The 12,645-nt window shown below is 39.6% G+C and overlaps 1 protein-coding gene across 29 annotated transcripts in view; it reads left to right on the forward strand.

Moving 5' to 3' along the window:
• Nucleotides 1-252: 252 nt before the first annotated feature.
• The window catches only part of LOC127498068 (CUB and zona pellucida-like domain-containing protein 1), a 29,135-nt gene continuing 16,742 nt past the window's right edge, over nucleotides 253-12,645 (forward strand). The window contains exons 1-23 of one of the 29 annotated variants that reach the window (XM_051866984.1): nucleotides 254-334; nucleotides 497-529; nucleotides 639-665; nucleotides 971-1,069; nucleotides 1,177-1,215; nucleotides 1,315-1,413; nucleotides 1,727-1,765; nucleotides 1,904-2,002; nucleotides 2,316-2,354; nucleotides 2,493-2,591; nucleotides 2,903-2,941; nucleotides 3,080-3,178; nucleotides 3,490-3,528; nucleotides 3,667-3,765; nucleotides 3,890-3,931; nucleotides 4,142-4,237; nucleotides 4,504-4,545; nucleotides 4,665-4,821; nucleotides 5,193-5,404; nucleotides 5,593-5,768; nucleotides 5,962-6,353; nucleotides 6,521-6,765; nucleotides 6,874-7,033. In XM_051866984.1, coding sequence (XP_051722944.1) covers nucleotides 286-334; nucleotides 497-529; nucleotides 639-665; nucleotides 971-1,069; nucleotides 1,177-1,215; nucleotides 1,315-1,413; nucleotides 1,727-1,765; nucleotides 1,904-2,002; nucleotides 2,316-2,354; nucleotides 2,493-2,591; nucleotides 2,903-2,941; nucleotides 3,080-3,178; nucleotides 3,490-3,528; nucleotides 3,667-3,765; nucleotides 3,890-3,931; nucleotides 4,142-4,237; nucleotides 4,504-4,545; nucleotides 4,665-4,821; nucleotides 5,193-5,404; nucleotides 5,593-5,768; nucleotides 5,962-6,353; nucleotides 6,521-6,765; nucleotides 6,874-6,914 — 2,301 coding nt within the window. In that variant the 5' untranslated portion in view covers nucleotides 254-285 and the 3' untranslated portion in view covers nucleotides 6,915-7,033. Of the gene's footprint in view, nucleotides 335-496; nucleotides 530-638; nucleotides 666-970; nucleotides 1,070-1,176; nucleotides 1,216-1,314; nucleotides 1,414-1,726; nucleotides 1,766-1,903; nucleotides 2,003-2,315; nucleotides 2,355-2,492; nucleotides 2,592-2,902; nucleotides 2,942-3,079; nucleotides 3,179-3,489; nucleotides 3,529-3,666; nucleotides 3,766-3,889; nucleotides 3,932-4,141; nucleotides 4,238-4,503; nucleotides 4,546-4,664; nucleotides 4,822-5,192; nucleotides 5,405-5,592; nucleotides 5,769-5,961; nucleotides 6,354-6,520; nucleotides 6,766-6,873; nucleotides 7,034-12,645 lie in introns of those variants that run through there. The other 28 variants (XM_051866983.1, XM_051866982.1, XM_051866991.1 and 25 more) reach the window with 28 other exon arrangements.

The following is a 12,645-nucleotide window of genomic DNA, read 5'->3' on the forward strand; positions in this document are numbered from 1 at the left end:
TGTATGCAAATGTTTAATTAGCCTGTATTGCAAGCTATGATCATTAGGCATATGATCATAGTATGATCATCTCAAACAACTGTGTCAACAAATATATCCATAAATTTACACAAAGTGTTATAAAACACATCCAGCTGTGTCTTTTCCACGATTAAACTGCTTTAAAGCTTTTCCCAGCACAGGCTCCAGGATATTGATGTGTCATAAGGAAATCCTCCTTATGATGGTTTTGAGTATATAAGTAATAACTGAAAGTTTGAAGACAAACTTGATCAGAAGAGAAAGATGGAAGCCCCGAATTTCCTTCTCTGTCTGCTTCTAACTGCCTATCAAGGTAAGATTATCATTCAATGGCAATGAAAATCCTTTAGAAAATGTACAATTTATGGAAAACAACAACATCAGAAGTTTCACTCAAATATTTCATCAGTCCAAAGAGCTGACTTTCTAATGCATTGCATTACATTAAATGTCATGTATGTTTGTCACATTACAGCAAATACCATTGGATCATGGTCATGGATAACAGGTAAATATACTTCAACATTATATATTGTGGAACATAGGTTATGCATATTTTCATATAATGTTGAAACATCAATTCACATGATATATTTATTTTTCTTTCTTTTTTATAGATTACTATTCCACGCAAGATCCTTCATGTATTTATCAATCTACCTATCAATCTATCTATCTATCTATCTATTAATCAATATATACAATATATAATTTCTCAGTTCATTAAGATGACATGGATTAAAAATATTTAGTACAATGGACATACAGAAGAAAAGGTTTATATTACATGTCATGTCTATGTCACATTATATGGTAATGAATGTTGACTCATTATTAATAGAACCATTAAGAGGTATTGGAACCAGAGGAGGAATTGTTAAAATCCTTACAATTTCCACCCGTTTATTTTAATGGCATCATGGATAGCATCTCTTTCTCTGTTCTCTAGATGCCTATTCATGCTGGAATAACTGCGGAAACCACTTTGGCATTTGTTCATGTACATACTTCTGTCAGAACAATGGAAACTGTTGCTATGACTACAATGGTATGTTTCTCTTGATCCGACAATTCAAGATCAAATACTATAAACAAACTTCTCTTGTATTGAGCATATTTCCAGAATTGAAATTGATTTCTCTTCTCTTTGTATAGACTACTGCTCAATGACCACCGACTGGCCAGATACAACAGGTGCACCTACATCTTTCATATATTTCTGTCAGATTCAGACCTTTTTTTGGTGTCCTGAGTGCAGATGAAAGCTGATCTCCCTGTTTCTCCCTCTGCTAGGTTTCCCCTCCTGCAGGTATAACTGTGGATACAACATCGGCAGCTGTTCATGCAACTACAACTGTCATAACTATGGCAACTGTTGCCCTGACTACGACAGTGAGTTCCTCTTGATCAGACATATTAGATATTTAATATACAAGATATAGGCTACTCTTAGAAGTAAAGGTTCTATAAAGAGTTTTGTCAGGTGCTTCATAAATAGAACCTTTTAGGGGTTCCCATCATGGGATCATTTAATGGATTGAGTTGTAATTAACCTTAGGATTCTATAGAACCCCACTGAACCTTTTTTTTTAAAGAGTGAGATACAAATATCTCCTATTGCACATATGATTCTTTGTAATTCCAGAAATGAAACTGATTTCTTGAATTTCTTTTTAAAGTAGTTTTATTTTTTCCATTTATACAGACCACTGCTCTATGACAACTGACTGGCCAGAAACTACAGGTGCACCTACGACTTTCTTACCTGTCTTTCAGATTCAAACTGTCCCTGGTTTCCTGGATGTTGCGGGAAGCTGATGTAGTCATACATCACAAACATATGAATAGTTTTGTGGATAATATCTGTTTCTCCCTCTGCTAGGTTTCCCCTCCTGCAGGTATAACTGCGGATACAACATCGGCAGCTGCTCATGCAACTACAACTGTCATAACTATGGCAACTGTTGCCCTGACTACGACAGTGAGTTCCTCTCGATCAGACATATTAGATATTTAATATACAAGATATAGGCTACTCTTAGAAGAAAAGGTTCTATAAAGAGTTTTGTCAGGTGCTTCATAAATAGAACCTTTTAGGGGTTCCCATCATGGGATCATTTAATGGATTGAGTTGTAATTAACCTTAGGATTCTATAGAACCCCACTGAACCTTTTTTTTTAAAGAGTGAGATACAAATATCTCCTATTGCACATATGATTCTTTGTAATTCCAGAAATGAAACTGATTTCTTGAATTTCTTTTTAAAGTAGTTTTATTTTTTCCATTTATACAGACCACTGCTCTATGACAACTGACTGGCCAGAAACTACAGGTGCACCTACGACTTTCTTACCCGTCTTTCAGATTCAAACTGTCCCTGGTTTCCTGGATGTTGCGGGAAGCTGATGTAGTCATACATCACAAACATATGAATAGTTTTGTGGATAATATCTGTTTCTCCCTCTGCTAGGTTTCCCCTCCTGCAGGTATAACTGCGGATACAACATCGGCAGCTGCTCATGCAACTACAACTGTCATAACTATGGCAACTGTTGCCCTGACTACGACAGTGAGTTCCTCTCGATCAGACATATTAGATATTTAATATACAAGATATAGGCTACTCTTAGAAGAAAAGGTTCTATAAAGAGTTTTGTCAGGTGCTTCATAAATAGAACCTTTTAGGGGTTCCCATCATGGGATCATTTAATGGATTGAGTTGTAATTAACCTTAGGATTCTATAGAACTCCACTGAACCTTTTTTTTAAAGAGTGAGATACAAATATCTCTTATTGCACATATGATTCTTTGTAATTCCAGAAATGAAACTGATTTCTTGAATTTTTTTTAAAGTAGTTTTATTTTTTCCATTTATACAGACCACTGCTCTATGACAACTGACTGGCCAGAAACTACAGGTGCACCTACGACTTTCTTACCTGTCTTTCAGATTCAAACTGTCCCTGGTTTCCTGGATGTTGCGGGAAGCTGATGTAGTCATACATCACAAACATATGAATGGTTTTGTGGATAATATCTGTTTCTCCCTCTGCTAGGTTTCCCCTCCTGCAGGTATAACTGCGGATACAACATCGGCAGCTGCTCATGCAACTACAACTGTCATAACTATGGCAACTGTTGCCCTGACTACGACAGTGAGTTCCTCTCGATCAGACATATTAGATATTTAATATACAAGATATAGGCTACTCTTAGAAGAAAAGGTTCTATAAAGAGTTTTGTCAGGTGCTTCATAAATAGAACCTTTTAGGGGTTCCCATCATGGGATCATTTAATGGATTGAGTTGTAATTAACCTTAGGATTCTATAGAACTCCACTGAACCTTTTTTTTAAAGAGTGAGATACAAATATCTCTTATTGCACATATGATTCTTTGTAATTCCAGAAATGAAACTGATTTCTTGAATTTTTTTTAAAGTAGTTTTATTTTTTCCATTTATACAGACCACTGCTCTATGACAACTGACTGGCCAGAAACTACAGGTGCACCTACGACTTTCTTACCTGTCTTTCAGATTCAAACTGTCCCTGGTTTCCTGGATGTTGCGGGAAGCTGATGTAGTCATACATCACAAACATATGAATAGTTTTGTGGATAATATCTGTTTCTCCCTCTGCTAGGTTTCCCCTCCTGCAGGTATAACTGCGGATACAACATCGGCAGCTGCTCATGCAACTACAACTGTCATAACTATGGCAACTGTTGCCCTGACTACGACAGTGAGTTCCTCTTGATCAGACACGTAAAGATATTTCCTGTGATGAAATGGATTTTGCTGAATCAAAACGGAATTTTGCCATTACTTTTATCCATACTTCATTTGTATCTCTTCTCTTTACACAGGCTACTGCTCAACAACAGGACCAACATCCTGGCCAACAACAGGTGCTGCTGCCATTCAGCTGAATTTAAGGAACACCAATGAGATTAATGACATGAAATAGATCAGTTCAGTGTACATCAAATTCCATAAAAAGCATTAATGAGTACAGTTTTGCTGTTCTAACTAAATACACACACCAATATGTGACCCAATAATGTGTAAATCACACACATATTGATGACAACATAAGTAAAATCTGTTTCTCTCTCTAGCTCACTCCTGCATGTGGAACTGTGGATACAACTTCAGCAGCTGCTCATGCACCCATGACTGTCAGTACTATGGCAACTGTTGCCCTGACTTTCACTGTAAGTTCCTCAAAAACAGATGCAACAGTCCTTAACAACAGCTCAGTTTAAGATAATATTGCACTACATTATGTATAATGATATAGTGTATAATTAATAAATTTACAAATTATGTTTTAAAGAATGTTCACAGTGCTCTTTTCCATACAGTCAAAACATACTGTGATCAGAGGCTTCATTTTTGTGGGAATTATTATTATTAGATGACTCAAACAAGGCACTTCTGGTTCATACTTACATAGTTTCAACTTCTCCCTTGTATGCAGGGCATTGCCCATCGTACACAACAAGGCCAGAAATACAAACAGGTATTGCTGTCACTAAGTAGTTTTTGTAATGCCTAAGGCTAAATTCTCATACCACTTGTATATGATATTAATTACACATGTTTTGACTTTTAAGATTTAAGACATATTTCTTTCTGTAGAACCAGTTTCCCACCCTCAGTGTGGAGGACACCTGTATGGTTCTGGACTGTTTTCCAGTCCAAACTACCCAAACTATTACCATGACAATGCCTACTGTGTGTGGTATCTCTCTGCTCAGCACGGACAGAGGATCTTCCTGTCATTTGTTGATGTGCAGTAAGTGAGAAATCAGCAGTGACAAGTTTAGTGCTGATGAAATCATAATTTAATATAATTCATTTTTAATGCCAAACATTTTTACAAAAAAGGTATATTGCTTTTCTTTGATCCTGGACAAGCCTCCACTTGGTATGAGCCTTCTTAAAAGTCTAGGGGTTAAAGAAGGCAGGTAACAAAAAGTTAAGGAGAGAGCACAGGAACACTCCTATTTAATTTAATTAAAATAATTTTTATTTTTTGCAGTTTTTTCATGCAGTACCACTAAGAACCTGCAGGTGGAACCAATTCAAAATGGCTCCTTTAATTCAAGTGTGGTTTAAAAAGTTCCTCTTTTCCAGATCAGGTAACATTCTGCCTGTTTCTTTCAGATTGGAGCGCTGCTGTAACTGTGACTACATCACTGTACATGACGGCTCCTCCACTGGTCATCCACAGCTGGGAAAGATCTGCTTCAATGACACCACCAACCAGGTGTTGCACTCTTCTTCACGATACTTGACTGTTGTCTTCAGGAGTGACTACTCTGATGTCAGCCATGGTTTCAAGGCCCTTTTCACAAGCTCTCTGACTGCAGATGAAGGTTGAATAGCTGTCACATGCATTCCATCCCTTCTCTGACCACATTGGAGTTTTCTCTTAATAAAATTAAATGTGCTTTAAAAACAAATATACACAAGGAAGTTAAAATGCAACACATTTTGTCTTTCATGAATTTAAATAAATTAAATGTGCAATATTACATTGAGGGGATGAAACTCTGCTCTGCAGGTCGTGTGGATTGTTCCTCAGACAACATGGTCATTGTCATACAAAGGTCTTACCTCAACTCACTTGGGTACAGTGGAAATGACCTGTATGTGGATGATCATCTGTGCAGACCCACTATTACCAGTAGTGAGGTCGTGTTCAGCTTCCCTCTCGATACGTGTGGAACTGCCAAAGAGGTATGATCTACATGTGTCAGATCCAGCATCTCTGTTTTCCTTGGCCAAAATTGAAAATAAGTCTTGATAGCTTCTTGTCAGCTTTTAATGCTTGAATTTTCTCTGTCAGATCAGTTAGACACCATAAATGTATGCACCATTTAGGGGCATATTTACCACACAACATCACCTGCTCTCTGTCTCTCTCTCCTAGATGATGAACGGTTATGTGTCCTTCACCAACAATGTGCGGGCATCTCAGTCTCAGTTGGGTGAGATCACTCGTCAGTCACAGTTCCTACTACACGTGGGCTGCCGAATGGAGCCGGACACTATAGTCCAGATACTCTACAGGGCCAAGGAGATCATCGATGCCAACATCACAGGAACAGGCCGCTTCAATGCCAGCATAGCCTTCTACACCTCCAGTGGTTTCTACCAACAAATTTATGACTCTCCATATGAAGTCGACCTGAACCAGTATCTGTATGTTCAAGTCAAGCTAAACAGGCCTGACAACAGCCTGGATCTCTTCCTGGACACCTGTGTAGCGTCTCCAAATCCCAGTGACTTCAAAGACCGTTCCTATGACCTGCTGCGTAACGGGTGGGACCTTTTAATTCTTAAATGTGTCTCAAATGATATTCTGTTGCTCCTAGTCTAAATATGTTCTTGTACTCATTTGCACTAATAGTGAAACCATCTATTGTACTTGTAATTCAAATTCATTCATCTTCCGAATTCAAATTTATATCTTAATTCCTCTGTTGTAGATGTCCCAGAGACAACACATATTATTCCTACACCAGCGGTCAGCACTATTATGCTCAGTTCCGTTTTCGGGCTTTCAAGTTCCTCCGGACTCACGCCTTCGTGTACCTGCAGTGTAAAGTGATCATCTGCCCCGATAACGATTACAACTCTCGCTGCCGTCAAGGTTGCCGCTTACGTCGCAAGAGATCCCTCGACAGCACCTACCACACCAATACTGTGACGCTGGGGCCAATCAAACTCAAAGGTCAGATGCCAATAGCAGGTTTAATTTCTAATGAATCTACCTGCCAGTTTTTGATGTAATAATAGTGAGCCTTTTCCTAACTGTCTATTCATTTCTCTGTTTGTCAAGGTCGAAGGCTTGATGTGGAGTCTGAGAAGTCAAAGGAATGAACTGATCATCTTCTCAATCATCACCATTAATCATTTTTATTAATCAGTCTTTAGTAACCACCCAGCAAATTATTCAAAATACAAGTTGTATTTTTGAAATTAAATAAAGCATTTCTAAACAGCAGGTTTTGTCATTGGTGTCTGCAATTGTTTGTATTCACTTTCCATTCTGAAAAGAAAAAAGATAACGTGAAGTCAGATTAAGAACACATAGGGTCGTGGCGTGGGGCTATTGCAAACCCAAGGACCTTCATAGTTTTGTTGTTGTTGTTGTTGTTTTGTTTTTAAATCAAATCTCCAACACAGAGATACAATGAGTATGCATACTAAATATTCCAGGCTACAACACATTCAAGGAGTAAATGCATGAACGCCAGATATGAGGTCAAAGCAAATAACTTTTGCACATATGACTGCCTTAAAGAGTTTAAATAGTTTTTTTTTTTTTTTTCCCCATTAGAAGGTCTTCTTTCTGGCACTATAAAGAGGAGAATCATCAGCAGGGATGGACTGGGGCTGGGCCATGCATGTTTTGCTGGGGTTAGAGCCATTAAATTGGAATGAATGAATAAATAAATTAATAAATTAATTTAAAATACAGACAGAAACCCATAATAAGAGAACAGCCAAACACAATCAGAGATATAGTAAAAATATCCTGGCTCATCCAAGCTTTATAACAGGAGTGATTGGAGGATGAGTTTTTAAAGTCCAAAAAAGTGCATCCATCGATCATAAAACATACTCCACGCGGCTCTGGGGGGTTAATAAAAGCCTTCTGAAGCGAATCGATGCATTCGTGTAAGACAAATATCCTTATTTAAAACTTTATAAAGTAAAATAATGAGCTTCCGGCGTGACAGCCATACGCATTCAACTTGGGTCCAAAAAGTGTTAACTTCTGTGCATAGTACACAATGACATGACGTACTACGCATTATAACGTAGGACATAGCGTAGTACGTCATGTCATTGTGTACTACGTAAATAAGGATATTTGTCTTACACAAATGCATCAATTTTCTTCGCACACAGTCTACTCTGTTCTGTTTTAAGTTTCTTTTAGTCAGACAGGAGTGTTTTGTTTACCTGCTTTACTTGTTTCGGCTACTTCCTGTAGCCTTCGTCAGAAGCGTCACGTGATGTTGCTCTGACGTGTCTTGTAGGCTGTTTATGTTGTTTTGCCAGACAGTAGGGAGAGCTTGCACCCCCTACTGTCTGACGCCTTCTCCAGGACCGCATCCCAGGTGTGGGATAAGGTGTAGGCTCCCTCATCCCGGTTCATAGTCCTTGGTGTGCGTTTCCTAATCTCAATGGCCTCCCTGATCCAGCGGTGATACTTGTTACTTTCAGCACGGATGACCCTGGCAAGCTCTCCCTACTGTCTGGCAAAACAACATAAACAGCCTACAAGACACATCACAGCAACATCACGTGACGCTTCTGACGAAGGCTACAGGAAGTAGCCGAAACTAGTAAAGCAGGTAAACAAAACACTCCTGTCTGACTAAAAGAAACTTAAAACAGAACTTAATTTAAGAAGACAGTATGAATCTACACAAAAGAAAAAAAAAAGAAAAGAGTCTACTCGGGTACAGAGACACGACAGCACAGAGTAGATCATATGCGCAAATCGGCGCAGACCACAAAATGTATTGGACCTATTTTAAAGCGTGCCTCTCGTGCCTCCTCTCAGCAATTGAGAATGAATGGGGGAAAGTCACGTGAGAGGAGGCAATGCCTCCTCATGCTATGACTGGATGTGATTGGTTATGATTTGATATGATTGGTTTGTGTGATAAATCCTACCTCTTGTTTTTGTATGTATTCTGCGCCTCAGGATGGCGTCAATAGGAAGGCTCATTAAAAACATTTAAGTCCCAGTAGTGAAATTTAAGGTTTATGTTAAAATTATGTTTCATAGTAAAGCGCGCTAATTCTTTAACTTCCACCCTGAAAAATGTTTGTATTGTTTGTCACAGACACTTGTCAATTCTATTTTTATTTAATCCTAATTTAACATTCAAATCTTATCAGTTAACGGTTAACGAGTGTCGGTCATGAAAATTAACCGAAATGAGCATCCCTAGTTGGTAGCCATTAAAAAATGAAACCAAATACATTTTCTTTATGTTTAAATAGGCCTATTATAATGTTATTTTTTAATTTCATCTATTTGATTATGAAAAGTGAACAGCATGACTAAGAGAGAAAACATCATAAGATGCACAATATATCGGGAGACAAAGAGTGGGTCAGACATGATTTTGACCACTTCATTAAATTTCGTTTTGTAAAAATTGTATCTTAATTTTAATCAATGTTTCGTCAACCAATTGCCTGGATTTAATAAATAAGAAGCAAATATAGCAGACAATATAATCATGACATAGAGGCGCCGGCGCGATCACTTGCACGTGAACTGGAGCGCGTCTTATAGGCTAAATGAACCGAAACTCAGTGTATTATGAAACTCACTGATTATGTAATACGAAAGAAATGTGCATTTCTCTCTATGCGGAGATGATGAGACTCAGCAATGTCAACATCTTTGCAGCCGACACTGATTTAGAAAACATTAGTTTATTAATAAACAATTAAAATGTCTCCTTGTTGTGTTTTGTCACATTCATAATCATTACTTTTGCCGGTTCTTAATGGCAAGCTTTATGCATGCGTTTGAGTGCTATATAGCCTGTATTACGTAAACGCTCATTATTATGGTTTATTCTCTCCAGTATTTAAAGGGATAGTTCACCCAAAAATGAAAATTTGATGTTTATCTGCTTACCCCCCTGGCATCCAAGATGTAGGTGACTTTGTTTCTTAAGTAGAACACAAATGATGATTTGTAACTCCAACCGTTGCGGTCTGTCAGTCGTATAATGCTTGTGAATGGTAACGCCATCAAAAAAACATGCACAGACAAATCCAAATTAAACCCTGAGGCTCGTAACGACACATTGATGTCCTAAGACACGAAACGATCGGTTTGTGCAAGAAACCGAACAGTATTTATATCATTTTTCGCCTCTAAAACACCACTATGTCCAACTGCCTTGCGCATCCGGTTGGTGAGGTCTGAACGCGCTCTGACAACGGAAGTGATGTCTTGCACTCCTTGAAGTATAAGCGCGAGACATCACTTCCGTCATCAGAACGCGTTTTTAGACCTCACCAACCACTGAAATCGGTTGATAAATGTAAACGTTATTTTTGATTTTATTCAGAAAAAAGCAGCTCGCCCGTTTACTTGCATTTGTTAACAGCTCAGTCTTGCCCCGCACAATATGGCGGACTCATTGACATATCACAGCAACAGTCCAAAGAGGCCAATAGGGCGTCTAGTGGGCACTTCCCCAAGATTTAGTTTATCTAAAGGAGTCAGACAAGGGTGTCCCATTTCTCCCTATTTATTTCTACTTTGTGTGAAGCTACTCTCAACGTTTATTTGTGAAAGCAATATTAAGGGTGTCTGTATAGCAGATCGGGAAGTTATTATTAGCCAATTAGCAGACGACACCACCTTATTTTTAAGAGATGCTTCCCAAATCCCTACAGCAATTAATTATATAAAACCATTCTCTAAAGCTTCAGGACTTAATCTAAACATAAGTAAATGTGAGTTAATGTCTATTAAAGATTGTACAGTATCCTCGTTTTATAATATTCCAGTTAGATCTGAAGTTACATATTTAGGCATTCTGATGACTGAAAATCAAGATAATAGAAGTACCTTGAACTTTGACCCTGTTATAATCAAAGCCCAAAGAAGATTTAACGCATGGTTGCACAGAGACTTGCCCTTGAGAGGAAGAGTACTGCTAGCTAAGGCTGAGGGCATCTCCAGGTTTTCATATGCTGCTCTCTCTCTCTGTATGTAGACAACAAAATATATAGGCATCTTTACACAGAAAAAGCAGCACAGAAACCAACTCTGAAACCAACTCATAAAATCACAAAAATGTGCATTTACACAGAGTGTTTAAGGCTTCTCTGAAGCAGCATAAATGCATTTACACAGGAATTAAAATCGCAGAAAACAATGCTTTGAAAATAATTATTTTAAAACTACAGTTTTAACAATGAATTTAAAAATAATGAAATAATAAACAATGAAATAAAACTCAAAAAAAAAAAAAAACCCCGAAATTTTAAATTAATTTTCTCGGCGTGCTATAGCTATCTCATGCTTTGTTTGTCAATTCTGTGGTAGCCTACTGATAGTTATTTTCTATTTCTTAAAAATCGTTACAGTTGGAACAAATGCTACAAAGAAATTATTCATTATTACACCAGGTAGATCACCACTGTCAGGCGTTGCTTGCGTAGGAAACACACGAAGAAGAACATTCAAACAAGTCTTTACTTAAATATCCAACAGGAGAATATACAGGAGCAGGTAACATGCAACACAACACAATACACAAACAAGACCAGACACAGTGGTGAGGATAGTGACAGCTTATAAATGGAGTGCTGATGAGTGGTGATGATCGTCTTTAGGTGCGGGTGATGATGATCGAGTGCAGGTGAGGAACAGGAGGGACGCTGGGAAATGTAGTGCCAGTGCTGGTGACAGATCTGGTGACTGTGACAGTACATCCCCCTCCGGCAAGGCGTGTCCTCGCGCCGTAATGAAACATCCAAAGGGGAGGGCAGGAGGGGGTTCTGGAGGTGAACGGAGTGAAGAAAAGGAGGAGGATGCTGGAGGTGGCTCAGGAGGAGGACGTGTGTGCTGGAGGATGAGCCAGGTGGTGACCCAGTCCCCAGCCAGGATGGTGGACCATGGCGGCGGTGCTGGAGGGAGGAAGGAGCGCAGACGTCGAGGGAGGAAGGAGCGCAGGTGGAGGAGTCAGGGCGACGGGTAGAGGTGGAGAGACCAGGACAGAAGCCGGAGGCGGAGCCACGGGATCCTCACGCCCAGAAGGAGGTGGCTCACAGTAGGCCCGCGATGCAACCACGTCACTGAGAGGAGATGATGATGATACCGCGGGACTGATGGGGGACAGCTTGGGCAGGACAGCAAACATGGCTGGGGTTTGTGAAGAAGGCAGGGATGACGAGCTGACAGACATATCAAGGAGAGGATGTGGGAGAGGGAGGCTGGGTGGGACCAGTGAGTCCAGTAGAGAATGGTCAGGCAGATGAGGAGTTATGTGGATGTTGGTAAACTCTCTCTCAGTGACGGGTGGGTGGGTGGGCGGGCCTTCTGGCCGGCCCTTCAACTCCGACACCCTCAACGCTGACTGGGACTGCCGACTTGGACTGCCGACTTGGACCTCTCCTCAGATGGAAGTCCCTCAGGCTCCGGGGTGATGTCATGCTTGGTCACTCCTCCTGGCACGGGCTCCCATTCATCCATTGGGAGGTCTGGTCTTCTGTCAGGCGTTGCTTGCGTAGGAAACACACAAAGAAGAAGATGAACATTCAAAGAAGTCTTTACTTAAATATCCAACAGGAGAATATACAGGAGCAGGTAACACAACACAATACACAAACAAGACCAGACACAGTGGTGAGGATAGTGACAGCTTATAAAGGGAGTGCTGATGAGTGGTGATGATGATCGTCTTCAGGTGCGGGTGATGATGATCGAGTGCAGGTGAGGAACAGGAGGGACGCTGGGAAATGTAGTGCTGGTGACAGATCTGGTGACTGACAACCACAGGATTAATTTTTTTTTTTTTTCAAAGAACCAGAAACAACAAATGATGCTAGCATTTGCGTG

This window comes from Ctenopharyngodon idella, chromosome 17 (assembly GCF_019924925.1).
Source record: "Ctenopharyngodon idella isolate HZGC_01 chromosome 17, HZGC01, whole genome shotgun sequence".
Classification (NCBI taxonomy): Eukaryota; Metazoa; Chordata; class Actinopteri; order Cypriniformes; family Xenocyprididae; genus Ctenopharyngodon; species Ctenopharyngodon idella.